At 40.4% G+C, this 27,952-nt stretch overlaps 1 protein-coding gene across 2 annotated transcripts in view; it reads right to left on the bottom strand.

The window, feature by feature from the left end:
• IPCEF1 (interaction protein for cytohesin exchange factors 1) overlaps nt 1-27,952 on the bottom strand; it is a 221,734-nt gene that overhangs the window by 167,808 nt on the left and 25,974 nt on the right. The window contains exon 1 of one of the 2 annotated variants that reach the window (XM_082404583.1): nt 10,117-19,046. The exons of the other annotated variant lie outside the window; for it this stretch is intronic. Coding sequence (XP_082260709.1) covers nt 10,117-10,218 — 102 coding nt within the window. The 5' untranslated portion in view covers nt 10,219-19,046. Of the gene's footprint in view, nt 1-10,116; nt 19,047-27,952 lie in introns of those variants that run through there. 2 annotated transcript variants of the gene reach the window in all.

The following is a 27,952-nucleotide window of genomic DNA, read 5'->3' as shown; positions in this document are numbered from 1 at the left end:
TTCCTTAATAAAAAAGTTAATTTTTTTTAATGAATGTTACATATACTGAAATTTAGCAATGTGGCATTGTCAACTAACTAGCCGTGTAGAAAACATCTAAAAAAGATATATTTCACCAAATTAACTTGCAGGTAAATAAAAAGTTTGAATATATAAAATAAAATAACCAATCTATTAGAAGTATATATAGGAGAATTTATTTCTTTTTGGAGATAAGAAAGCTTTTCTAAGCAATACTCAAAACCCAGATTCCAAAAAGATTAGTGAATGTGATGACATAAAAGTTTTTTTCTGCACAGAAAAAAATACCAACAAAGTCAAAAGACAAATGATCAACTGGGAAAAATATTTCAACACATATGACAATGAGCTCATTTTCTTAGTATAAAAAGACCTCTTACAAATCAGTTATAAAAGACCATTAAACCAACAGAAAAATTGACAAAGAACTTAGAGGCGGTTCATAGAAAACAAACACTAATGGTTTGTAACATATGAAAAGACAGTCAACCTCAATCATAAAGAAATGAAAAGTAAAATGTCAATGTTATATGACTATTCAATTATTGGAACACATTTCTTAAAATATATGTCATTAAGAATATTTAAATGAAAAAAAATCAAGATGTAGAACAATCTATATGGTACACCTCTACCTGTGTAAAAATAACTGTGTGCATATCTACATGCATATCTGTATATACACATATATGCATTATGCTTCAATACACATAGAACATTCTAGAAGAACATTGTATAAGCTGGTTACAGTGGTTGCTTCTATAGTGGGAGCCTGGAAGTCTTGAGTGAGGTGTAAACATAACTCTCCATCCTGTGTGCTTTTTATAACATTTAAATTTTTAAATGTATGTCTGCCTTACCTTTTCAATGAAAAATAACTAGTTGATAAAAAAAACTAAGTTAATGTGTTCAACAAACATTTCTTTGTGCAAATCACTGTTGAAGTGCTGAGAATACAGATGATGGAAAACCAACATAAATCTCTGTCTCCAGCTCTAACATGTTCCTGGGGGGAGAATAATAAAAGTCTCTAATGAACTGTGTTCAGTATAGTAATTTTTTGACTGCAACTTTACAAATGTTTTCTTTGGATATGTGTCCTTTTTAATGTAAGTGAATACACTGAGGCTTACATACAATAGTAACTATAGAAACGCATTCTTTGGAACTGACACAATTGTCATCATCATAATTTGAATAGGCTTTGTCAAGTTAGAAGAAGCAAGAAGAGATTTATCGTTCATGCCTCCATGTGTATCCATACCATTTAAAAACCTCATTGTCCTTGCAACACAGCATTTCTAATCTCTGTCTTCATTTTATGGTTTACCTATTGAGAGTTTAGAAGCCTCTCGCTCCCTTACTACTTAATTCATTATTTTAGAATTCAAATCTAAGTTATGTCCTGAAGATTCAGGACAAAAACAATCCCAAAGACTTTTACTGTCACCCATATACATAAAATTCCCATCAGTGTCCTAAGTTCTCATTTCCATTGCATCTCTACATATTTTTCTCTGGATATAGAACAACTATGCCAACAAAATGTAAAATTACAGCTGTTAAGACTTTGTTTCATTTATTAAAAAAATTTATATTTTGGTTAAAGGATGGAGTAAGCTAAAAAACAATATTCTAAAGTATAGTGGATGAACACGAGACTTCCTCAGGTCTCTGTCATAAAGGGATTTCTTGGCCAATAAGTTGGAAAAAGATGCCTATTAAGTTTCCCCACAATTAAAAATTTTCCCCATACTGGAGATTGACAACTATGTTAGCATATTAGCCCCCTAAAAAAATCCTTCAATGAAGAAGTTTGCTTAACTTTGAGCCTCTGTTTCTTTCTCCCTTCTCTGTGCTAATTAAGAGATCTCCTGACATCAGAGGAAATTTTCATCTAAGCTCAAATCAGGACTAGTCTCAGTTTTGAATCTTTGCTTTCCTCTCAGCAAACTCCACCAGAGTACTTCCTGGCCCTACTCTGAAATCCATGCTGTCAAATTTCTTATTAGCTCACAGCTAACCTGAATCTTCCATCTGTTAGAAATACAGCACAGCACACCTCTGTCACAAGCAGCACACTCTTGGTTCCCTGGCAAGAAGAAAGTGAAAAGACTAAACATGTGTGGGCTTAGAACAAATGAAATTCAATATTACCTACCAAATGGCTTCCTCATAAGGATAACCCTCTCTGAGAGAACACAGCAATAACCAATAACAACAAATGCAAAATCCATTTTTTTTAAGTATGGAACAAAAGAGATCCAGTTCAAGCCACTCCCCTGAAACAAAATGTGATGGGAAACAACCTTCTTGTTAACAGAATACCAACAGGACTTTTTTTTTTTTGGCTGCGTGGACTCTCTAGTTGTAGTGCATGGGAGTAGTTGCCCCACAGCACGTGGGATCTTAGTTCCCCGACTAGGGTTCGAACCTGCTTTCCCTGCACTGGAAGGCAGATTTTTAACCACTGGACCACCAGGGAAGTCCCAGGACTTTTAAAATTATAGCCTTTCTTTCAACTAACACTCTGCCCAAGAAAGTTTTATTGGATGAAATGTTAAAACCAATCCAAGAATTTTCTCTTACAGTGTCTCTCACAAGTATGCTCAGACATGAAACCGGGCCTTCCTAAGTTCTGATTAGCTCTTGACTTTTATCAGTACACCTTGTTTCCAAAGCTTCCTGGGCCAAAATAATCTACGAGTTAAAGGTGAACCTTAATAAAGGAATCATTTGTTTCCATTTTTTACAGGTGCAGTTCCCACCAAGAAAACCCTGCTACAATTTCATTAATTCACATGTAGGACGAACACAACTGAGAAATCAGGGACCATGACATTTTCATCTTTATACCCCATGAGACATTTGACCTATTGATAACTTTTTATGAGAAAAATTCACCTTCTGGTGAAAGCCTGTGAGTGACAAATACTTATCTGAAAATCTATGCTTAATATATCAAGAAGCTAAAACTGGTCAGTTTGTTTTACTGTGTGTTTAAAAACGTTTTGATTAAAAAAAAAAATCTTGCAAACTTTGAAGAGATTCTTTCCTTCGGCAAATGGAACTGGAGACGCAAGTATTTTGTGTCCAGTTCTGCTTGAATTTCCACGTCCTCTATGCCAACTGGGTACCCTCCCTCCCCCAGCCCCATCTGTGCAGATTTCTAAATCACTGGAGAAACCACCAGGCAGAAAGTCAGCACAAATGCCTTCCAAGCCCAAGAGAAGTTTTCACTTAACGAGAGAGGCTCAGGAGGGAAAGGGAGACTGGCTAGGGGCTCTGTTTAAAATAAGCACATCACAAGGTAAAGAAAAATTATCAGTAAAGATATGTGTAATCAGGAGGTTCCCCAAAGACCTTACAAGTATCTCAATGCTTAAAGCAGGTCTGGTGGGGACCCTGGAGGGGATCGTGGTTGGAGAGACTTGAAAGAAATTTCATCTAATGGAAAAGCCAGCATTAGCTCCTGCCTTGTGGAAATACAGGCTTGTCTCTTATCCAAAGCCCCCAAAGCTATGTCGACTTCATTTTCTGATGGTCTTTGGAGTGTTATTGAAACTGAAGTCATGGGTTGGATCCTCAAATAAGCCAACTTGTTTAGATGCTTCCTCAGTCACAAACTCAACCCTAGTGCCTTATACATGCAAAGCCTTGACAGAAATGATTATTAGGAGAGAGGAAGGATGAAATGAAGGAAATCTACCATCTTCATACCCAAAGGACAATACTGCATTATATTGAAAGACATTTTAAATGAGAAAAGCTGAAAGAATCTTCAAAAATAAATGGTGCAGTCTTTGTTGTTGGGTAGTTGACATTTAGACTAGGCATTTATCAGCTCAGAGTTGTGGCACAGGCGAGCCAGGTGATTTGGCAACCCAAATTAGCTCCCAGTCAGAAGGATCTGATTAGCTAATTCACGCAGTGGTGTCAGTGACTCATAACAATTGAAAGAGCTTTCCTTTCCAAGAACGTGTTCATTTTAACCCAGATTTAACAGTGGAGAGTCTAGGAGTCTAGGAAATCTGGGCAGTGAAGTGGGCATTACCTCTAAAAAGCTCTTCACATTTGGGAAATCACAAAATCTCTTTGGACCTCAGTTCCTTATCCATAAACTGGTAAGTGGAGAGTAAATGGAGTCCATCGTGCCTCTGAGCTAAAATAAGTTTGGTGTCTGATTCTGTGCGGTAAGCACTGACATCAGGCATCCAACACAGGTGGGCAGAGGCCTCTACTTACCCAAGTATAAGGCTAAGAATACATGCCTGATGGGGTGATCCAGGCTGGGACACACTGAGGAGGAGAAGGCGATTAGGCTTGAATTCAAACTTTACCTAGAAAATAAATCAGTAGAGACAACTCACTGATAAAGGTCAGGCAATAGAATGCTCCCGAGGGGGAAACCTCCCGTAAGAAACAGCAAGCTAGAGTCGAGCCTCAGATCAGCCACTCATTAGTACTACGACCTTGGACAAGTCATTTCACCATTCTGAGCCTCGGTTTCTTCCATGGGGGCATTACTATCTGCCTTGCACACAGACAGCAAAAGTCAGTCTAAGAAAACGTGCACAAACGCACATTTTCGGGGGACTGTAAAGCAGTCATAGCTCAGAGGCTCCACACAAACAGGCATTCAGGATTTAGAGGGAGGTCTCCTTCCCAAAGAATAAGACAAAAACAGACAAAGGCTAGAGAAAAGAAAACTTTTGAGTAAACAGCTTTCTATTTGCCCACTCCTAAAATATAGACACTGACATGTCAGTACATGAAACTTCTCTAGGCTCTCCAGGAGAACAGAAAGCAGACTTTCAATGGAAATGACTGCATAATGAAAAGATTGCTAAACCCAAGTCTTTGTCATACTTACTCAAAGCCCCGGACCGTGTAAGACATTCAAGTAAGAAAAAGAATCAGAGAATCTCTGCTTTACACCAGGGAACAGGACACATGCTGACAGGGAAGGCAAAGGATAGGGCTCAGCAGAGGGATTGGTCCAACATACCCAGGTAATCGTGAAGAAGAGGTACAGAAACCTGGGGGTAGGGGTAGAGAAAAGAGATTTGGCCACAACCAAGATTCCCTGGGGGCTATTGATTGGGGTGAACAGGTAGGGAAAAAGAAGACAACTTTTCTTCCCCAAATGACTAGGTCATCTAGGAAGAGAAGTATTAGACAACAAAGCTACCTTGACCCAGGAACAAGTAGACAATATCAATGCAAGTGTGATTGGATAAAGTAAAATTAACCCTTAAAGGAGGGAGGAAGAGAACTTAATGATTTTTTAAAATTATACCCAAGTTCATTGTTTTGATCGACTCGCCATGAAATTCTCCAAGAACTCTCTCTCTACTCAAGAGAGTATAAGGAGAACAACCAGAGAATATTGGGCAATAGTTCAATTCTAAACATATGTGAATTGCAACAATCCAGTGCATATGAGCAAAAAACCCTGCTAGCAAGAGGAAACTGAGTGGGGAACCAGAGTTGGATCAAGACTGGAAAGATGGGGGTTTCAAATAATATTGTGGTATAATAGTTGAAGAGAACTGAGATCAGAGAACTTCCCAAGAGAGAACCTCCAGAGATAACAAGACAGGGAACCAAGACGTAAATCAAATAAGATGCTATAGTTGAATGGCTTAAGGAGAAATTTGAGAGATGGAGTATATGTCCTTAAGGCAGACAAGGTCTACGTGAGTCTTGAAGTCTACAGAAGGGATAACGTGGGGATGTAATCAATACAGAAAGGGATGCTGAATCCAGGAGGATGAGAGCTGAGAAAGGCCCTAGGTTTGACCAAAGAGAGCAGTATGAATAGAGTATAATGAACAAAAATAGGCAGGAAATTTGCCAGATTAAGTCAGTTCAGGAGCCTCTAATAGAGTGTGTGAATTCTCCAACCTCTCTGTTTTTTCTTCTCCTACTTGCTACACGTCTTTTGGTTTTTGCTTTGTGTCCACCAGAAGGTTCAATGCACAAGGAAGATGATGTTAATTGTTAAAATCTATCAAATATTTAATAAAGGAATGACACGAGCACAAACGTTGAAATGTACCTTTATGGACTGTATGGATTCATTCATGCTTTATCTGATTCTCATGGTTAAAACTCATTATGAGTTAATTATAAAATATTTAGCCTTAATAATTTATAATAGCTCTATGACTTGATTTAAAAAGAGAAGTGTGATGCATAAGCCTAGAACTGCTGCCCAAGATCTAACTACTACCCAGTTGGATTGATGATAATATTTTCTCAAAACTATTTCAGCTATTTGTTGAGCAGTGTGTCATATGCTTCTAGGGATACAAAGGGAAAGTAAGTGAAATAAGGAGAAAAGAAGAAATTTCCTTTTCCTCTCATTCAATTAGTGGGAAGAACATATTAAAAGATTTGACATGATGCATTGCCCACAGTACTCAAGAAAGTGCCATTTTATTAGAAAACATACAAATGTATGAAAACCCATCCTTATCATCAAACTTTCTCCAAAGCACTCCATTTCCCCATCAACCACTTTCCTCCTCATCTTCTCATTTCCCCTCATTTCTCCATGTCTCCAGAGGGGAATTAACAGTGCCATCAACCTATCAACTCTCTGCCTTCCCCTTTGCCCCTGCTACGTTTGACCCAATGATTTACTCCCTCTGTCTGCAAAACACTCAACTTTGGCTTGGGGTATGTTATAACTACTTTATTGTCCTTTTGTGCTTTCCTTCTGTCAGTATTTCTAGTAAATCACCATCACAAGTGACACAGCATGTGTATACACATCATCTCGTGCAAGACCCCAATAAGTCTTTGAGGCATGTAGCGATATGCTGCTACCCATTTCACAAATGGAGAAACTGAGACATGAAAAAGTAACAACCCAAAGTTCACCTACATAGCAACTGGCAGACCAAAGCATGTGGCTTGTGGTCCAAGATTCTTCCCATTATGTAGCTGCCTGATATACCGCAGCATGAGGGCCATTTTGTCTTGGCTCCAGGGGGAAAGCTCTGTTTGCATTTTCCCCCCTGACTCCGTGGTCATCTCTCTTCTTTCCATCCGCCTGAAACTCACCCTTCCTTTCATATTCTGCTCAACTTCTTCCTCCACCATTAAATTCTCCTGGTTCATTCTCTAACTTTTACAGTACTAACTCTCTACACTGTTCATTATGACACTCATGTATCACCTTCGTCTTTTCGTTTAATGTCTCATGTGTTAGTTTTGTTGCCCCGGTAAATTGGTAAGATATTCTAGGGACTAACTTTTTAAAAACATTTTGTTTATATTTTCCACAATGCCTGACACAGAGAAAATTCTCAACAAATTTTTGGTGAATTGGGGTGAATTTCTCAGGGACCATAAGAGAATTTCTATGTTTAAGAAATAATTTTTCAATACCATTTGTGGCCAAGTAACTCAAAAATTCATATGAGTGATGATGCTGACAGACTTAAAAACACATGGAGAGGGCTTCCCTGGTGGCGCAGTGGTTGAGAATCTGCCTGCCAATGCAGGGGACACGGGTTCGAGCCCTGGTCTGGGAGGATCCCACATGCCGCGGAGCAACTGGGCCCGTGAGCCACAATTTCTGAGCCTGCGTGTCTGGAGCCTGTGCTCAACAACAAGAGAGGCCGCGACAGTGAGAGGCCCGCGCACCGCGATGAAGAGTGGCCCCCGCTTGCCGCACTAGAGGAAGCCCTAGCACAGAAACGAAGACCTAACACAGCCATAAATTAAATAAATAAATAAAAATTTAAAAATAAACAGGAGCTGTTGTTTTTTAAAAAAAAAACAAAAAACAAAACAAACACATGGAGAGGGTTTCCCTGGTGGCGCAGTGGTTAAGAATCCGCCTGCCAATGCAGGAGACACGGATTCGAGCCCTGGCCTGGGAAGATCCCGCATGCCACGGAGCAACTAAGCCCGTGCACCACAACTACTGAGCCTGAGCTCTAGAGCCTGCAAGCCACAACGACTGAGCCCACGTGCCACAATTACTGAAGCCTGCGCGCCTAGACCCCTTGCTCCGCAACAAGAGAAGCCATGACAATGAGAAGCCCGCGCACCGCAATGAAGAGTAGCCCCTGCTTACCGCAACTAGAGAAAGCCTGCGCACAGCAACGAAGACCCAACACAGCCAAAAATAAATAAATAAATAGATTAAAAAAAACAAAAAAAAAAACACATGGAGACTAGGGTCCTACACCAGTCTTCAGGACCACCAGACACCACAACAAGGTTGCAAAAAGACAAGTCAGCTGAGGATAACCCTCTTTCCAAAAGACAGCTGCTGCCACCTGCTATGACACCCCAAAACTTGCCTATTCAAATTCATGCTGGGGTCTTCCCTCTACTGCATTTTGCTCTTTTGTTATTTTCTGTTTTGTTTTATATGACTACTAGCCACGTTTTGGATTAAAACTTGTTAAACTTGCCACTTCTTTGCAGTATTTGCAAATTCTCAATATCTGAACTTTTCTATGGTCAGTTATCATGAAGAAAAAGCTCTTCACTTATCCATCATTACCCATTCAAAAAGTTTGGTAACTGCACTCCTATTTGGTAAATTATTATATCTAAAATATGTAATGTGATAGGAATATGATTTTAATATGTCAGAGTACAGTTTTATCTCATTTTTGTCAAATACACTCATATATAAAGAAAAAAGACAAAATATTGAAGTTTTTGCACCAAAATATTAGCTATGATTAGTTCAGTATGGTAGGATCATGGGAAATATTTATCTTTTCCTTGTTTATGTGCATTTTGGGCAATAAACATACATTACATGTGTGCTACAGAAAAAAAAATTATTTTAAAAACTTAAGCGGTAAATAGCAAGATAGTTGATTACATAAATTTAGTATGAGGTTGAATGCAAAGTATTTGCCTAAAGAGCTCCTTCTTTCCTCTCCTTTTATCTAATTTGATATTTACTAACCTTTTCTTTTTCTCAAGAACTTTTCCTCGTGTTATAATAAATAGAAATCATGAATGGAAACTATTCAAACACATCTTCTCAAAATCCTGCCTTCCTAACTTTTAATATCCATTTTTCTTCCCCTTTTCATTCTGAATTCTTAGAAGCAAATGTCCTCTTTGTCCCAAGCCTCCTCAGCTGTGATCTGGAAATGTCTTTAGGAAGGAGATTTTCCTTAAGGCTCAGGCAAATCTGTGACAAGCACTCTTAGCATTATATTCTTCACGCAAACACACTTCCTCTGGCCCAAATGGGGTCAGATTACATACATTCCCAGCCTGGGGAATGAATGGAAAGGTGGACAAGCACAAAGCAGCCTTATCTAAAAATAAGAAATCACGTGGCATCCTTTTCCCCTCTGCCCTCAAAGCAGCCATATGTTACTGGACCCTCAGGTCCAGCAGACCCAGTTCAAATTCTGACTCCAGAATCAAATTGTTGAGGTTGGGATCCTGACTCTACCACTTACTGTGTGACCTTGAGCCAGGTTCTTAAACTCTCTGAGCCTGTTTCTTCATCAGGAAAAGGAAAGCTAGTTAATAACAGCGCTTCCTAGAGTCATTCGGTTAAGAAAATTAGACAATGAATATACAGCCTTTAACCCCTTCCCTGGCAGACAGCAAGTGGACAGCACATGTTAACTCTTAGCAATAACAGTAGCACCGACCGCACATGACGTACAGCTGCTGGAGACGTGGAAACAAATGCAGCCTGTTTGAGAAACTACCGTCGTAAACAAGGAGCCCTCTTGAATGCTGTTTTCTGCCTTCATTCAAAGGCTTGCCTCAGTGGTGCTCACTGCCCAGAAAGTTCCAAGCAAGATAGAGAACACCTCACTGGCCAGGGGGCCTCCATCCACTGGCAAAAGGTGCGCGTCCTTGGTAAGAAACGTGAGGCTGCGGGGAGCAGGCAGCAGCGCTCAGTGTCTGAACTCAATTCAGGATTGAGAGGAGAATCTTGCTAATTTGCTCCCAGTGCAGAGCACACAAAGTATTTAATGCAAAATGGAAATGACCCTGAGTCTAGGACTCTGCTGCTACCAGGAACACCAAAGTGAAAAGCAAAGTCACTTCGGAAGAAATAGCCAAGCCTATCACGCTCTGGTCACTTACTCTGCTTTGATGAATGCTCTGGGGTCTCTCATCTCGCGCTGGCTTCTCGGCCCAGGAGAGCTTGGGGTCTGGCATTCCTCTCAAGGCAACTGATTTGTACATCACTTTGGAATGTTGGTGAGCATCCACAAAATAAAACAGTTGCGCTCTAGTGCCTACCTCAAACCTTGCTCAACAATTCCCTCTAAGTCCCTGTTACCTACGCAAAACGGCTCCAGCTGATTAACCAAGTTGAAAATTCAAGTGCAGGAGAGCTTGGTAGCTTCCAGGGTGAAATCCAGCTCTAGCTGGAAAACGCTGGACATGTTTCACCAAGAGAGTTCAAGTTCAGAGCCTTCTCTTTGACAGAATGGCTGTAACTGAATCTAACCAAGAAAAGGTAGTGTTAATTCACACGATTATAAGGGAACTTAGAAGGTGATCTTGTCTGTTCTCTTACAATAAAACACATGGAAAACATGAGGTATCCAATAGGCATTTGGTGACTATTAAATGTTCAAAAATGGGTATTCATCATACTGTATGATTAGTATTCACACTCAAGAGTGAGAACAATTCTTTGCCTATTTTGTCAGGATCGTAAGAGAGGTTGGGATTTATGGTTCAATAAGGAACCAGAAAATAAGGCCTTTAGCATAATTTGCTTCAGGCTTTTAACAGGTGGCAAGAACAAAGTTGTTATAACTGACCTGTACTTCAAGTGAATTAATAAAATGCTCCTGTGGCGACCATTGGTTTGCTAAACTAGCAGAATCTTCAACATGTTCAAGAAATTAATGAGACAACATATGGTCATCAGACCAGAAAAATAGTGCAAACTTCCCCCATATTGTGTTATACTCTGAGCTATCCAAACAGAATAATCATAAACAAGCAGCCTAAAAAGTATGGTTTTCATGTCTGCAGCCATTTTCTCAGTTTTTGAAAAGAATTAAAGGTTTCTTCCTTAAAATGTGACTTAGTATAAGTGCAGCCAAGTGTCTTCTGGCTGAGAGTCCTGACACCTTATAACGAATTATATCCTGTAGGAGTGGATAATGTTAAATTGAGACTCCTGGAAAGAATTTTGAGTCAGCTCCATTTCTTTCCTTTTTTCTGAGAGGTCTTGTATTTTCCTATTTTAGACCAGTGTTTGGTATCAATATATAAATTTGTCTATAAATGGTTAAATGTTCTCATCCTATGTGATATTAGAGGTTAGTACACAAGACTCTTAAGGAAGTATTTCCTCTCGTGAAAGTCAGGAAAATAAAGAAATTCTACCGTGTTCAAATGTGAAAGAATCTAACCAGTCACAACTTTCCATTAAGCATTTTGAAAGAAATTATATAAAATTAATAACAAGTCTAAAGATAATTGAATATAAATCAATTAAGGGGAGGAGCAAAAAGATACTTTTAGTTTTGAGTAGATTAAATGAATTAGCCTCTTACAATAATGTTTTCCTACTAAAAGAACATTGCTCTGCTAGGGATAATTATGGTAATAGTAATTAGAGTAATTTAAACTCGCCTGAAAAGAGAAAGTAAGGGATTCTTATGTTGCAGAGAAACCCAAGAATACGCTTGAAATCCTGGCTATTTATGCTGTCATTAAAATAGCCACGCAGGTACCAAACTAACTTTATGTATCAAAGGGATCAACAATTATAGATGAAACCACTAAAATGACCCAACATCCATTAATTGGGGAGTTTCCATTTGCTATAGGTTTAGATTGGAGCCTTAGGTTTTATGTTTGGACCAAAGTGCTATCACATTACATCATTTTCCAATTCCAAATATTTGAACTTTTCTTTCACTATACAACTTGGAGAAGTAAATATCCTCCCAAACAGACACTAATGTTCCATATCTAGTAAATGACCACATCAGTATAATAGTCCGAAATCCCCAGCTAGACTCAACTTATGAAAGAATGCCCTTTTATAGATTTCACAATAGCCTGATTTCCATTTTGTAAATGTGTTCCATTGTTTAGTGTCTGTGTTCATTCCCATTCAATGATGTAGTAAATCTACTGTCTGAGGCCCAATGCCACAGGTTAAAGTCAGAGAAATGAGTCATATTGGATTTGGTCCCTAGAAGTGCTTGCCAGCAATTAGATGAGTTTATTACTAGCATTTAAAATGGCTTTTATTCTTTAGTCCCTGTATTGGTTTCCTAGGGCTATAGTAACAAAAGACCACAAGTTGAGTGGCTTAAAACAACAGAAATGTACTCTCTCATAGCTCTGGAGACCAGAAATCTGAAATCAAGGTGTTGTCAGGGCCAAGCTCCCTCTGAAACCCATGGGGGAGAATCCCTCCTTGCCTTTTCCTAGGCGTCTGGAGGGCCGGCAATTCCTTGGTGTCCATTGGTTTACAGCTGCATCACTCCAGTCTCTGTTCTCCACATCACATGGTCTTCTCCCTGGTATCTCTGTCTTCACAGGGCTTTCTTCTTATAAGGACATCAGTCTCATTGGATCGTTGACCTTAATTTAATCACATCCACAACACCTCCATTTCCAAATATGGTCACATTCTGAAGTACTGGGGGTTAGGACTTCAGCATAATTTTTCTTGGGGGAGGAGGCACAATTTAACCCATGACACCCCCTACTATCTTTCACCTAATCCTCTTATGCCAGTAAAGCTCTTGTATGTCAACTGAGTCTCTACATGGTAAGAAAATAAAATCCGAGCCAAGACAGAAGACCCCATTGGTTTATAACGTTTTTACTTTCTTCAAAGCATTTCCACTTAATTGCATTTGGTCCACACAATAAAACAGACTGGTTAGGTATTTTTATCTCAGCTTTTATGGATGAGAAAACTGAAGCACGGAGAAGTTGAAGGCCTTGCTTGATAGCACACAACCTTTATATGCCACAGGCAGAGCACTTAGGCCTCCTAACCTCTCCATCTGTGCTGCTCCCACTAATAAATAGAGCCTAATGTGTAGCATTATCACTAAGGGTGCAGTGACACTCAAGAAAGAAACTGGATGTTTTCAAATTAAATAGGATGTTGTTATAAAAGGGCAACAGGAGGGACCCTTGTGAAGGGAGAATGTTATATATCTTGACTAAGGTTGTGGACTAACCAGGGATGGTTCTAAAAGCCATGGAACCCCCCCTGGCTCTCCAGACCCCTTTGGTTCCTGCTGGTTGAGAAGCACTCCTTACATAATACTTCAGGGCTGCCTAAGAAGCAGCTACATTGCCAACCACATATGTGCAGTCATGTCAGGGCATAGGTAGTTCCCTGAAAAGAAAAGAAAAGAAAGAAAAGAAAAATTCCTTTCCACTACCTCTTCAACCAAGAAATGGAAAGGAATGTCACTTAAGGAGATTTCAAAGTAGAGCATGAATCTGCCCATACTCCCCCTTGGTCTCCCAGTTCTTGGCCTCAGATAACTATCCTGTATAAGAAAACCTTTAATGCAAATGAAATCAATGTAGTGTCATGTACGATGGTAGTTAGGCCACAGGCTCAGAGACACACAAGTTAGGGTACTTTACCTCTCGAAACTTCAGCTTCGTGGAGATAACAGTAGTGCTATTTCCCAGAATTGTTTTGAAAAGTGATTGCTTTGACAATTGACAATTGCTTTGACAATTGTTTTGAAAAGTGATTGCTTTGACAATCGTGTAAAAATGAAAGTGTTGATTACAGTGCCCTGAACGAGGCAAGTGTTCAGTAATATCATTGGTTTGTATTCAATGCTCCACACATGAAATATTCAGCAAATGCTATGGACCAACTGTTCCGAAGTCTACCATGCTGCCGCATCTAGTTCAATTCATATTCCATACTGGGCTTTCTGGCTTTTACAACTGGTCATAAGGTCCATTGTCTGTTTGATTAATTCTTTCATCTCTAATCTAAATTTCAGTTTTCGCTGAAGATCTGGTCATTTTTTATGCAGAATTTTTTTAAGAGTTCATCCACACTCTAGTAATTTTGGGGTGAGTTTAAACTGGCTAACTGTTCACCTTTCAAGTCCTTCTATTTCAACACCCGTGTCAGTTTAGGAAATCTATCTTTTGCTCACATTTGTTCACTTTTTTGCCTCTTTGTCTGCCAATTATCTCTCACTTGATCATTTCTAAGGCAAAGACAGGAGATTTATTCCAATACCTATAAGCCAAAATACTTGATTTCGGTTAAGTCTCTGATAAGGGCCTCCTCCACAGTGACAGGCCAGCACTGTGAGATGGGATGGCCGAGATCCTAACAGGAAATATTTCTTACTGCACAAAAATATTTTTCTGATCTCTCCCCAGGTATACCAAGATGAAAAAGACAAGTCAACATTCCTTTAAAAACTAATTACTGTTATGGTGGCAAATCTAAACTTAATTTAGAACAATCAAATTGACTGTTGAACTTGCTAGAAAATCACCCAATACAGGTTTAGAGGCAGTTGTAAATCATATAGACAAAATTGCCCTTTTTCATGCGATTCTAGGAACTAAGTATACCAGTCAGCCCCAGAGGGGACCTTTTCCACTGTTCTCACTTTAGAACTGTCACATGATTCTGCACCAGTCTTAATCTCAAAGGGGAACCCCCTATGAAAATTAAATAACATACATTGTGTTATTTCATCAATTGCAATGAACTACAAACTTCAGCACACTGTAACTAAAAAACTACCTTTGTTTCACTTTTGGTGGAAGGTTAAGAGAGTTAAAATTTTGTTGATTTATTTTAATTCAACATTTATTTTGTTTTCAGATCTTTAAGGTCATCTCAATATGCTCCACTAATGAAAATTTTGATAAAAAATAGAAAAGCATGAAGACAAATATAACTATCAGCTATAAACCAACTTAATTGTATGTTCACATTTTAACATATTTACCTCAATCTTGCTTCTCTGCAGTGTTTTTACATAGCTGAGAGTTATGTTTCTCCTCTTTTTTAACTTAGCCTTAATATATAACAATATTTCCATAAACATCATTTTATTGACAGTATTTTTTATATAGATATACCACCATGTGCTTAACCATCTTGATAACTAGGTATATAACATTTATTTTTAATAAATAATTCTTTAAAAGAATCATGCTCATTTTATGAAGTTTAGAAAACAGCAAAAAACATGAAGAAAAGATAAATTGGTAGTTAAATCTGTTAAGTGTGGCTATAGTGATTTAAAAACTGAAGAAAATATATTGGTAACTGCCATTTGGTGAAGATCCATGAGGTGGCAGGCACCGTGCAATCGTATTTCTAATCCTTATCGAACAACACAAAAAGGTCAGTTTATTATAGTCACCGTTTTGCAGGTTCAGAGGTCATAGAGCTAGTGAGTGGGGCATACGGATTTTGAACAGCTGTGTCTAATCCCAAAACTATTTCTCCCGACTATGTCACACTGCCCGCCCTTCATCACCTCCACTTCACCACTTCTTCCACCACCACTTCTATCACCACCACTTCCAATCCCATTCTATCACTACCTCTACCACCTCCTCCACCACCACCTCCAGCCCCACCCCCAGTATCTCCACCACCACCTCCATCACCACCACTATCACCTCCACAGTCCCCTCCACCACCAACTCCACCACCACCTCCGCCATCACCTCCATCACCACCCCCAGTATCTCCACCACCACCTCCATCACCACCACTCTACCACTCCTCCACTTCCACCTTCACCACCATATTGCCACCTTTAAGGCTTCTTATCATCTCCTTTCTACATATCCTTTCTTCTCTTCCCACCTTCATATTCTCCTCTCCTGCTTCACTCTGACCTTTTCCAACCTGCAGTTCCTTTTGTGCCTGGGTAATGGAGACAGGGCAAAGGCTACCCTACCACACTCATTTTATGAACAATCCCAATCAGTCATTCAGTCATTCAACAAACATTGACTGAGAGAATTTTATGGGTCAGGCACTGTTCAGAGCACTGAAGAGCCCAGTAATTCTCCCATTTGTAGGATTTTCTTCAATACCAAAGAGCTTATTTTTAAGGATTTTCTGCACTCTTGCACACCATTTACCCTTTTAAACCTGCTTGCAAGTTATCAACCTGTGCTTGGGTTCCCAGCTCACGTTGCCTGGCCTCCATGCCGGATGGAAAGCAGAAGTGAGCTGTTTAAGAAGGATATGAGAGTAAAAAGGAAAGTCTCAGGCAATAGTCATGAAGTAATTTCTTATCTCTTATTGCCACACAGCAAGCTACTGCCGGAAAGAACTTCCTATTTCCGTACTCAGATGATGTGTATTTGCTTAATGCAGCTTACCTGCAAGAGTTAACACATGGACCCTCTCCAGAAAAGACACTTGATATTTAAAGGGAGGAAAGGGACGTTTAAAAAATATTAAAGAATGAGAACACCAAGAAATACACAAACTGAAGTCCTTTTTCTTCTCACTTGCATGATGTGATCAGAAAGAAACCTGTGTTCTTTCTGTTTCTATTTCCACGTAAAATTTCAATTAGCTGGCAAGGAATCAAACTCTGTGTATGACTATACAATGCCTAGGACAGTACTAAGAACACACAGGCCCCTACAGACTAATAAATTCCACTACCATAGTCAAAGATGCCTTGGTGGGTTATAACCCTGTCTCTTACAATTAAATTTCCTTCACACATACACAAGCAAAGAAAACCAAAAGCTTCAGACGCCCTGGGTAAAAACCTCTGAACCAACATCACCTAAGTTCTCATTTTCATACAGAGATATCTTGTCAAGCCTATGATTTTATCTAAAAGTAAGATCCCCTCCAGCTGCCCGCATACAAAGGGGGATTCTCCACAAAGAACACGCCTTCTCAAAAGTGGGTGGCCACAGAGTGTTTCCCCAAATGAAGTCCTCAGGACCCACACACATGCTGAATTGTGCTTTCCTAAATCAAAGCCATGGTCTGAGGTCCCAGCAGCTATCAATACAACATCCATTTAAGAACCAGCCAGAGGAAAGCAGAGTGAGTACACAGCTCTCTCCTTCAAGGCTAAAGAGTGTCTTTAGCACTGGACTTCACAGCAGCAAGTTTATGAAAAGCTCAGCAAACAGTACATCCCAAGGGTCACATCTTAGCTACAACTCACTATTTTAAAGAGAGTACTAGGGTATCCATTGCTTTACCATCTTGAGATGCCAAGCAATGACTTCATACATCAGCCAAGGAGTGGTTTTACTTACATGCAATAAAAAGAGAGTAAATCCAAGCACTGGCTCTTTATCCCTGAATTCAGAAAATTCATAATAGTCTGAGGCCAAGGTTGAGGATTCCACTGAAAGCGGCCACAGCTCGGGCGGCTCTGGCTACACAGGACGACCATTAGAAGCTGACCAGCGGGTAAGGCTCTTTCGAAAGAAGAGGAAGTGTCATCTCTACTTCCCCAATTTCATTGTTCTTCCCTCTTGTCATTTAATGAACCCTTCCTCAATTCTGAAACCCAGGACACGGTTCATGCAAATCAGTCATGTCTCATCTGTCTGGCTCCACTGATCGTTAAACACTACTCGGTGTGTTCATTTCCAGGACACATGTGTGAAGCATTGCACGGTTTGGCTTTGCTGTTTCGGAGGCAAAGACGTTTATTTGCAGGCATGGAGGGCGAGGTCATCTGCAGGCATGGTCATCTGCAGGCAAGGTCACCTGCAGAACTGTTCCCGGTGTGTTTAGTTGAAGTGCTGCTTTTTCTATCATCAGGCTTTTTTGGCTCAATGTTCTTTCACATTTCCCTTCTTTCTCCTCTCTTAATGGTTCATATTACTTACAAATAGAGGGTACAGATAAATTTGTAAAAAAGTATCTTAGGATAAGAACAAGTCTTAGCCTGCCATTCTTTTGTAGCATACTGAATAGACTAACTGCAAAACTTTTCCTTCACACACTAGAAAAGGAAAATGACAGGGAAAAGTTATAGATTTGAATGCGTCACCCATAAATTCCAGTCCTCTCACTTCTCCTTTTCCTAGGCAAGACTATACAATGCCTAGGACAGTACTAAGAACACACAGGCCCCTACAGACTAATAAATTCCACTACCATAGTCAAAGATGCCTTGGTGGGTTATAACCCTGTCTCTTACAATTAAATTTACTTCACACATACACAAGCAGAGAAAACCAAAAGCTTCAGATGCCCTGGGTGAAAACCTCTGAACCAACATCACCTAAGTTCTCATTTTCATACAGAGATATCTTGTCAAGCCTGTGATTTTATCTAAAAGTAAGATCCCCTCCAGCTGCCTGCATACAAAGGGACAAAGAACAAGCCTTCTCAAGATCATGTTAAGATCATGTACATGAAGTAAAAATACCTGGTTACTAATAATACTTGAGGTCCTAATTTTAAAAGGTATATACCATGTGATATTTCTGAAAGGGCGTTTTGGAATTTATTCTTTGTTACTAGTGGGTGAAGCTTAATGCAACATTGCTGTATTGGTCCATTCAGGGTTTTGTTTTGGGGGGAAGCAGTGTCCTTTATACCTTGCTGGGGAAAGAACACAATCTTATTATATTTATACTCCACTTTCAAAGAAAAGGAATCATATCATTAGAAATAGGCTCCTGACCATGCAGTTTCCCAAGATGTGGTCGCTAGATCGTTAGCACGTGTATTAGCTATCTATCACTACGTAACAGAAGACCCCAGGACTCAGAGGCTGAAAACAGCAAACACCTATTACCTCTTAGTCGCTGAGTGTCAGGAATCTGGGCCCAGCTTAGCTGGGTTCTCCAGCTAAGGTCTCCCGCAAGGTTACAGCCGAGGTGCCAGCAGAGACTGTAATCATCTCAAGGCCCGGCTGGGAAAGGAAATTCCTCCAAGCTCACCCACGTAGTCATCGGCAGGATTCAGTTTCTCAAGGGCTACGGGACCGAGGGCCTCAGTGCAACGCTAGCTGTTGCCTGGAAGCCACTCTCTGTCCCTCACCCCGTGGGTCTCCCCTTGGGCAGCTCACAACCTGGCGTCGGGCCTCATCAGAGCAAATAAGCGAGAGTGAAAGAGCATGAGAGCGAGGAGTCCGGCTCCTGGTTAAACTCCCACGTGTCATCTTTCAGGCCTGATCATAGGTGATCGCGAAGGCTTTCCCTGGCAGGTCTCACAGGGACACTGCCCTCCCCGCAGCTGACTTGGTGACAGCGGGGCACGGCAGCATCTGAGGGGAGCTGTGGTCAAGGTCTCGGCCCTCCCTGGTCGGTCTTGCTCTTTTGCATATTTATATTCCAGAGTCATTTTTATCTGAGACCTTGGACCAAGGTCCTCTTCTGGTGTCTCTGCTGAGGCCTCCTTATAAAGGGAGGTGTGGGAACCCCCGTTACTCAGCCAGGACTAGTCTATTCCCGGCCCCCTCTCACACACGTACACACACCGCAGGGGCCATCACACCGCTGGAGCCTTTTATCTGGGGTTCCTTCACCAGTGAGATGATCCCCACCTCAGTCCTGACCCCCGACAATGCACCTTTCCCTGGGGAAAATGGGATGGGGTGGGTCGGCCCTTCCTCCAGCTACAGACTTGCCTGTGCCCTCACAGTCAGTGATCTTTCATTGTCACCTTATGGCTTTAATCGGCTACTCCACCACCTGACAGCTCAGCTCTCCCTTGCCCAGCTCAGTTGACCTCCTGACAGAAAGAGAGGGTAAGCAAGAGAGAAGTCACAGTCTTTTGTAACCTACTCTCAGAAGTGATATCCTAACACTTTTGCCACATTCTGTTTGTTAGAAGTGAGTTACTTGGTCCAGTCTACACTCCGGAGGAGAGGACTCTAGAAAGTGTGCATTCCAGGAGGTGGGGATCACAGCGGGTTATCCTACAGGTTTATTTAAATAAAGTATATAAAATTTTATCCAAACCGAAGCTGTCCCTGTCCATTCAAATATTAACAAGAGGGAAGACTCATCTAAGGATAAAATCATCAATATAGTCATAACACTAAGGGGAAATCTGAGCCTTTCATCCAAGCGGTAAACTGGCCTGCAGCCCACTCTAGTCATGACCAAGATCACACTGCTCAGACCTGAAAGCCTAAAGATCTTCGTCATTCCATCTCTAAGAAACAAAGTGACACACAAGCAAAAACCTAAATGACGCTATAAAACTAGCCTAGAATCTGGAAGGTGGCTGAAGCAATTTCAGTAAAAAGAATACCTTTTCACCTACCACAGGAATGAGAAAAACCTCAAAGCAAGCCCAGAGCTGGACTCTTCTATACGCTTATATAGGTTTATATAGTCACCTTAATCATTTACCCCATGAGGATCAGAACTTCCCGTGACCTGGCCTTTCTCCTCTTAATGGTCAATGAATCTGCTCCTTCCTAAGGATGACAAGGCAGAGCTTTATTGCATGGCGCTCCCCCAACCCTACCAAGTACAAAAGCAGATCACTCCTTCTGTCTTCCTTTCTAAGCAGGAGCTGCATAGACCAGGGCAAATAGAAGGTCTGTTTCCTGGCCCACAACCACTGGGGATAAGGAGAAAAGGGTCATTCTGGGTGGAGAAGTAAATAATTCTAAGATCTAAATTGACATTAGATCTTCCTAATTTGAAGAGGTACTGATAACAGGTGTCAGAAACCAGTAGCACTTGACTTGCAGTTTAACTGGCAATAGATTAAGGGCAACATTTTCAAAAGCAAAGTGGAAACCCTCTGTAAGGCATGGTTTACGTCTCTGCTTTTTCAGAAGTTTTTGAATTTATATATTAAACATGACATCCCCCATACCTCACAATCCAAATGTCAATAAAAACTGTGTTAAAAATAACTAACTGTTGAGGGAGCAAAGAAAGAGAATGTATAACAAAGTTGCTATCTTGTCAAAGCTTTGCCTTTGGGGATTAAATAATAGTTTGAAAACTAGCTCAGTCTCTGGTCTCAGACATCTCTGATTTATTTATGTTAGTTTCATGAGAAGATAAAAATTAAATCAAATCTGTGGAGGAGTGACAGGATTATAAGTTGCTATACATTTTGACCAGGGATAAAATGAAAGTTCTCCCAGTGGCTTCTTGTTTGTAGAAACTTCTCTTTCTGGGCAGTTCTGCCTCATCTCATCCCTGTGTTGAGTTGTCCTCTAGTGGTTTGCGTTAGGTAGCCCCCAAAAGTAATAGATGATATGAAAAGTATTTAGTGACATCAGTAGCAGGGCCTCGTTTTTCATCAGGCTTTTAGATACCATCTTCAAAGACATCCTCAAAGGGCACATAATTTACAACTGTAGGGCTAGAATTGGAGCCACTTAAATTCTCTGAGCATAGTCACCTGATTTATAGAAGTGGAATCCTCTTCAAGTCCCTCCACTTCAAGATGGGCTGATCACAGATTTTTTTTCCCCTTTCCCTCCCTCCCAAGACTTCATTAAAATGATAGGAAAAGTATAAAAAGTATATAAACTGACAATAGCAAAAGTAAAAATGGAGGAAGAGCACTAGAGCTTGAGAGATCTCAACAGATTTCTGGAAGATGGGATGACAGAGGAGGGGCAAGAGATGAAGGAGGGCAGGGGAATCACAGCATCCCACCCATAAGAAGGAACTATGGGAGAAATGGACCGCCTGTGATGAGGAATCCCTGAGCAAATCAGGACTCAAAAAGCCAAGAGAAGCTTGAAAATCTAAATAAGTGAGGGGGCTGAAAATTGGAAGATTCACTGAAAGTCTGTAAGAACCTAGCCTTCCTCCCATACCCCTCTGTCAAACATCTCTACCAGCCCAGCCTTTACACAGCAAACACCCACAATCCTGCAGGCAGCCGTTTCACCCCACCCTGAGCAATATTACAGAGGATTCTTTTCTAAAAAGTTTGAAATTATACAGGGAATACAGGCAATGTATGTGCATACAGGTACTTCAGAGTGAGAACTCCACATTCTGGTATGACGGTGTCACTCAGCACGTGCTGGGGCATGACATCATCTCCTTTTTGGGTAACCACGAAATGTAGAAAAGGGGGGAAAACAACCTTCTAATCAGTGTCCTTACAAATATTTACGAAGATATTGTATCCATAAAAAAAGAACAGGGTGCTAAGAAAGATAAATAATCTGAGAACAAGAAAGACCCCTTGGATATTATAAATATGATGGCCAAATAAAGATTTTAATGGAAGCTTGGATGATAATTTCAAGTAAATCTTTCAGGAAATGTTACTCAGTGACCTCATCAAAGAAATAACATGACAGATTTCCGTTAAGTGAGGTTCAAGAGTATTTGGATTAAAAAGTCTCACTGAGTACCCAGGAGAAAGAATTTCAAGTTATGGTCAAATTCCCAAACACCAAAGACAAAGAGAAAATCCTAAAATCTCCCAAATAGAGAAAACAAGTCACTTCCACAGAAGCAAGAAACTGAAAGTTTCCAGATTTCTCTGGAAGTAGAATTGAGGGTTAGAAGGCAAGTGAGCAAAACCTCCCCAGTTCTGCAGGACCTTGATTTCACACTAGAGTACAACATTCATTCATTCAGCAAACATCTTGGAGCACCATTCCAGGCCCTGGGGATACAGCAGAGAGTGAACAATAAGGCAAACCCTGCCCTCAGGAGACTTCTGTTCTTGCTACAGTCAGGATGGTGCGCTCTCTATACAAAATAAGCCACAGCTAATATGTTAGGTAGTAATAAGTGCTAAGAAGGAAAAACAATAAAGCAGGGTAAGAAATACACAGAGTATAAGGAGACAATTAGGCTAAAATTCAGATGAGGTATCCAGGGAAGGACTCATAAAGAAGGTGACCCCAGAGAAAGTATCTGAAAGAAGTGGAGTGAGCCAGCAGACATCAGAGGAAAGAGCGTGACCAGGAGACGGATCAGCAAATGCAAAAGTCCGGAGGCTCCAGAGCCTGACTGGTAGGGTAGAAGAACAGCAAGGAGGCCGGTCTGGCCAGAGCAGAGGAGAAGCATTCAGGAAGGTAAAGGGAAGCCATACAGAGTTTCGGTTGGGTCATATGGGGTCATGAAACCTGGGTTTTGGCTCTGACCACCTAAACCAGGAGTTGCCAAGCTTTTTCTGTAAAGGGTTAGATAGTAAATATTTGAATAATAAGTAGTCACAGATCATCTATTCACCTCTGCGGTTGCAATCTGAAAACAGCCATAGACAATAAGTCAGTGAATGAACAAGACTGTGTTCCAATAAAACTTTATTTATGGTCACCAGAATTTGAATTGTGTATGACTTTTGTGCATCACAAACTATTCTTCTTCTTCTGATTTTTTTTCATCCATTTAAAAATGTCAAAACTATCTTAACTTATGAGCTGTACAGAAAACAGTCAGCAGCTAGATGTGGCCCGTGGGCAGTAGCTCGTTGATCCTGAACTAAGCTATCAATGAAGTATGAAGGCAGAACATGCCTATTTTCAGACACAAAAGAGCTGACGCAGAAAGATGACCTCCCACACACGCTGTCTTAGGAATTTACTTGCAAAAAAGGGGGTAAACCAGATAATGGAGGAGGTAGAATCCAGGAAAGAGAAGACCCAGCTTACGAATGGAGTGAAAAGGTGCAATAAAGCTGCTGGCATAGACAGCAATGCAGCAGACTGAAGCATGAGGGGAAATGGCTCCAAAAGCAAAGTTTGGGGGAGAAACATGGGATCACAGAGTGTGGTACTATCTTTGAAAATATGGAGTAAGCTAAGGGTCAGTAGAGAATTAAAAAAGTAAATTGAGGGACTTCCTGGCAGTCCAGTGGTTAAGACTTCGCCTTCCACTGCAGGGGGTGTGGGTTCAATCCCTGGTCAAGGAGCTAAGATCCCACATGCCTTGTGGCCAAAAAAACTGAAACATAAAACAGAAGCAATATTGTAACAAGTTCAATAAAGACTTTGAAAATGGTCCACATCAAAAAAAAAAAATCTTAAAAAAAAAAAATTGAAAAAGTAGTTAGAATACCCCAAAATAAAAATAAAAACAGTAAAAGAACTAAAACTCAATTACTCTATATTACTTGGTGGCAAAGTAAGCAATACTTATATAGGCATGACAATGCAATACTCACAACTGATTTCCAACTTTAAGAATCAAGGTATAGAGAAAATATAAAATTAGAAAAGACTGTAAATAAGCCTTGACAATATAAAAGTTAAAATATGTTGGGCTTCCCTGGTGGCACAGTGGTTGAGAATCTGCCTGCCAATGCAGGGGACACAGGTTCGAGCCCTGGTCTAGGAAGATCCCACATGCCGCGGAGCGACTAGGCCCGTGAGCCACAATTGCTGAGCCTGTGCGTCTGGAGCCTGTGCTCCACAACAAGAGAGGCCGCAATGATGAGAGGCCCACGCACCGCGATGAAGAGTGGCCCCCACTTGCTGCAACTAGAGAAAGCCCTCGCACAGAAACGAAGACCCAACACAGCCATAAATAAATAAATTAATTAATTAATTAAATTAAAAAAAAAAAAAAGAATCCGCCTAAAAAAAAAAGTTCCCTGTCTAGGGGAGCAAAATTTGCCACCCCGAAATGTGTCTCTTTGGCATTAGGATTAAATTAGGCTGATTATTTTTAAAAAATAATAAAAATAAAAAGAAATAAAATATGCTGCGCTATCCATCAACAGACGAATGGATGAAGAAGATGTGGTACATATATACAATGGAATATTACTCAGCCATAAAAAGGAATGAAATTGAGACGTGGATGGACCTAGAGACTGTCATACAGAGTGAAGTAAGTCAGAAAGAGAAAAACAAATATCATATATTAACGCATATATGTGGAATCTAGAAAAATGGTACAGATGAACCGGTTTGCAAGGCAGAAATAGAGACACAGATGTAGAGAACAAACGTATGGACACCAACGGGGGAAAGTGGGGGTGGGGTGGTGGTGGTGGGATGAATTGGGAGATTGGGATTGATGTGTATACACTAATATGTATAAAATGGATGACTAATAAGAACCTGCTGTAAAATAAATTAATTAATTTAATTAAATTTTAAAAAAATATGCTGGGCTGTAAAACACAATAGCCACTAACCATTGAAATTTAAATGTTAGTTAATTAAGGTGAAATGAAATTTAAAACTCCAGTTCCTCGGTCACACTAGCTGCATTTCAAGTGCTCAAGACCACTTGTGTCCAGTGGCTACCATATTGGACCTGGAACATCTCTACTAATGCAGAAATTTCCATTGGAGAGCACTGGAAAAGTGGGGAAGTGGATGGTGCTGGGGGGGGCGGTGCACAGTTTGAGGTGCTAACAGACAACGTGAGCAGTCAGGAGATGCTGTATAGGCAAGAAACGAAGTGTAAGCATATTGTTCAGAAAGTCACCCAAGTAACCAACAGAAGCACTAAAAATAGAAATTTAATTATAATGGAAGGAGGAAAGAGATAATGAGGCTGTTTGTTCTCAAGTGAGCCAAACTCTCATTGCTTGTGCTCTGAGGTCAGTAGATAATGTCTGAAATTGACAAAACAAGAAGACCATGAATACCGTGTAAAGAAATCACAAGAAGGATTCAAAACAGAAGAGCTAAGTGGAAGGCCGGTGATCAGGTTGGAGGGAAGAAGGTTGCAGCAGCGCGAAGATGCTTTTCCCTTAGCTCCCCTTGCCTGGATCACCCCAGCTGCCCCAGCTGTCTGTGCTTCAAGGTGCAGCCCATGAGTCACTTCCTCTGGAAAGCGTTCCCCATCCTTCAGACTGAGCTATTTCCTCCTCTTTGCTCTCACAGTATTATCTACAAAAATCTCGAATTCTATTTTATTATGATTATGTTATGTGACATGTGCCTTCTCAAGTCCCTGTCCTTAGAAAGGCCCTGAACTTGGTTTAATGCTCTAATATCACCCTTTCAAAATTCCTAATAATCCATGGACAAGGGTTCCCCTATTTTCATTTTGAACCAGGACCTGCAAATTATGCAGCTGTCCTGCTTGGAAGTTTCGCTGCTAGCTGGACGGTCAGCTCTTTGAAAGCTGGGATGGATTGTTTTTTAAATTTGTATCCCCATAAGCTAGTATAGCGACCGCGGTAAATCACCGTTTGCCTAACTGATACTTACATACATTTTACTTGTGAGGGCTACCATTTTACACTCTAAGATCCAAAAACATAACCCATCTTTCAGGAAAACTATGATTTGTGCTTTGCCAGGAGTCACCCTAACACCGTCCATAAAGCATCTCTGACTCTTTCTCTGATGCCTGAAATGCCATAATTACAGTTTTATTCCTTTCTTTTTAAGCCGTTTCCTTTTCTTGCACTGTCAGTCCCTCTGCGAGAGGCAGGCTTTAAGTTTCACTAGTGAACCATAATCAATGTGAGCTTGTCAGATCCCTTCAGTTCAGACAGAATCGACCCCATCCCAGAAGCAGGCGAATCATTTCAAGCTCACGCTTCGAACACAACACACAGCTGCATTACTGATTTGGGACGGTACTGGTAAAACATACATACAAACAACTCAGCTTCCTGAGCCTCAGCCATTGCAAATCAGTGAAGTTATACATGAAAGTACATCAATACTCAAGATTTTTTTTAAAAAAAGAATATACATATGTCCAAAACATACGACATCCTCTCTAATTTTTGCCTGACCTGAAGCATCTTTTCAATATTTTCCACTAATCAGTATAATAACCTTCACCATATTTACTATTTATTACTATTATTAATATTAAATACTATTCAATGTATTTATGGAATATGTTTCTTGAGTGCTAGAACCTGAAGGTTCTGAAGCTTGGGCAGGAGGAGAGCTCAGAGACTTAGGAGGAAAAGGAGGACAGGAGACAGAATAGCACTGGGGCCAGATAGAAGGACTATGGAAGTTCAGAGACGGAGGAAAAGAATCTGGTTGGATCTCCCTGAGCCAGCTTTGCACAGGACACAGCATATTCTCTGATCCTTGAGGCACAGATGAAGTATCAACAGGGGAGATGGGGCAGGGGATGACCATCTATGCAGAGAGAGAAGGTTCAGGAGATTGGCAAGTTGACGACCAGCTTGGTGGTTCTCACTGAGCTGGCACAGCCCCCTAAGGGACATTTTGGAGATTTATAAGGGCTTTTGTTTGTTACAGGGATTGAGAGTTGTTTCTGGCATTGAGTTGGGCTGGGGGTGGGTTTCATGGCAAGAGTTTGATGCTGCTCAAAACCAAAGCGAAGCCTCATAACAAAGAATTATCCTATGTCCCACCCAACTTCGTGTCCTGCCAGATACTCATAAATATGAGTAGTATACAAGTTTTACCTTCCTGAGTCTAGAAGCAAAGAATTTTTTGCATGGCTTTAATATACATTAAAATATCATTACTTCCAAATTTATCTTGTAAATTTGTTTTGTTTGGAACTTTATGAAGAACCATTCACCATTTCAAAAAACCAAAATAGCACTGGAAGGCCTGCTTATGGAATCAGTCTCATATCCACCTGTATTAGTAGCTGCGACATTCACAGTGTTTTGACATATGTATGTGAATATGGTTAGTTAGGTATTCTTCAAAAGCTAAATATCCTTTTAAAGTATCAGCAGTATTTAGTTGAGTATCACCTTACTTAACTAAATCAAAACTTATTCCTTATAAATTGGAGCAGGGGTCTGACTATTTCTTTTGTTTTCCTAGTATGATCATGTCTGAGCATTTATATATTAAAATACATATTATTTTATTGTAAACCACTTTTATCTCTTCCTCATATCTCATTTAGGACATGAAGAATTAATAAGAGCTTATTGTGTGCCAGACATATCCTATGAGCTGTACAGATGACTCTCTCGATCCACACAATAACTCCTTGAGACAGGTATTCTTACCCGCATCTCAGAGATGAGAAACTAAGGCACAGAGAGGTCAAGGAAGTTGCCCAAGGTACCATGGCAGAGCCCGGTTTCAAACCTGGGCAAGCTGGCTCCAGGCCTCATGCCCTT

This window comes from Balaenoptera borealis (genome assembly GCF_965194805.1).
Source record: "Balaenoptera borealis genome assembly, chromosome: 9".
NCBI lineage: Eukaryota > Metazoa > Chordata > Mammalia > Artiodactyla > Balaenopteridae > Balaenoptera > Balaenoptera borealis.
Note: the sequence above shows the minus strand (reverse complement) of the source record. Positions and strands in the feature narration are given on the sequence as shown.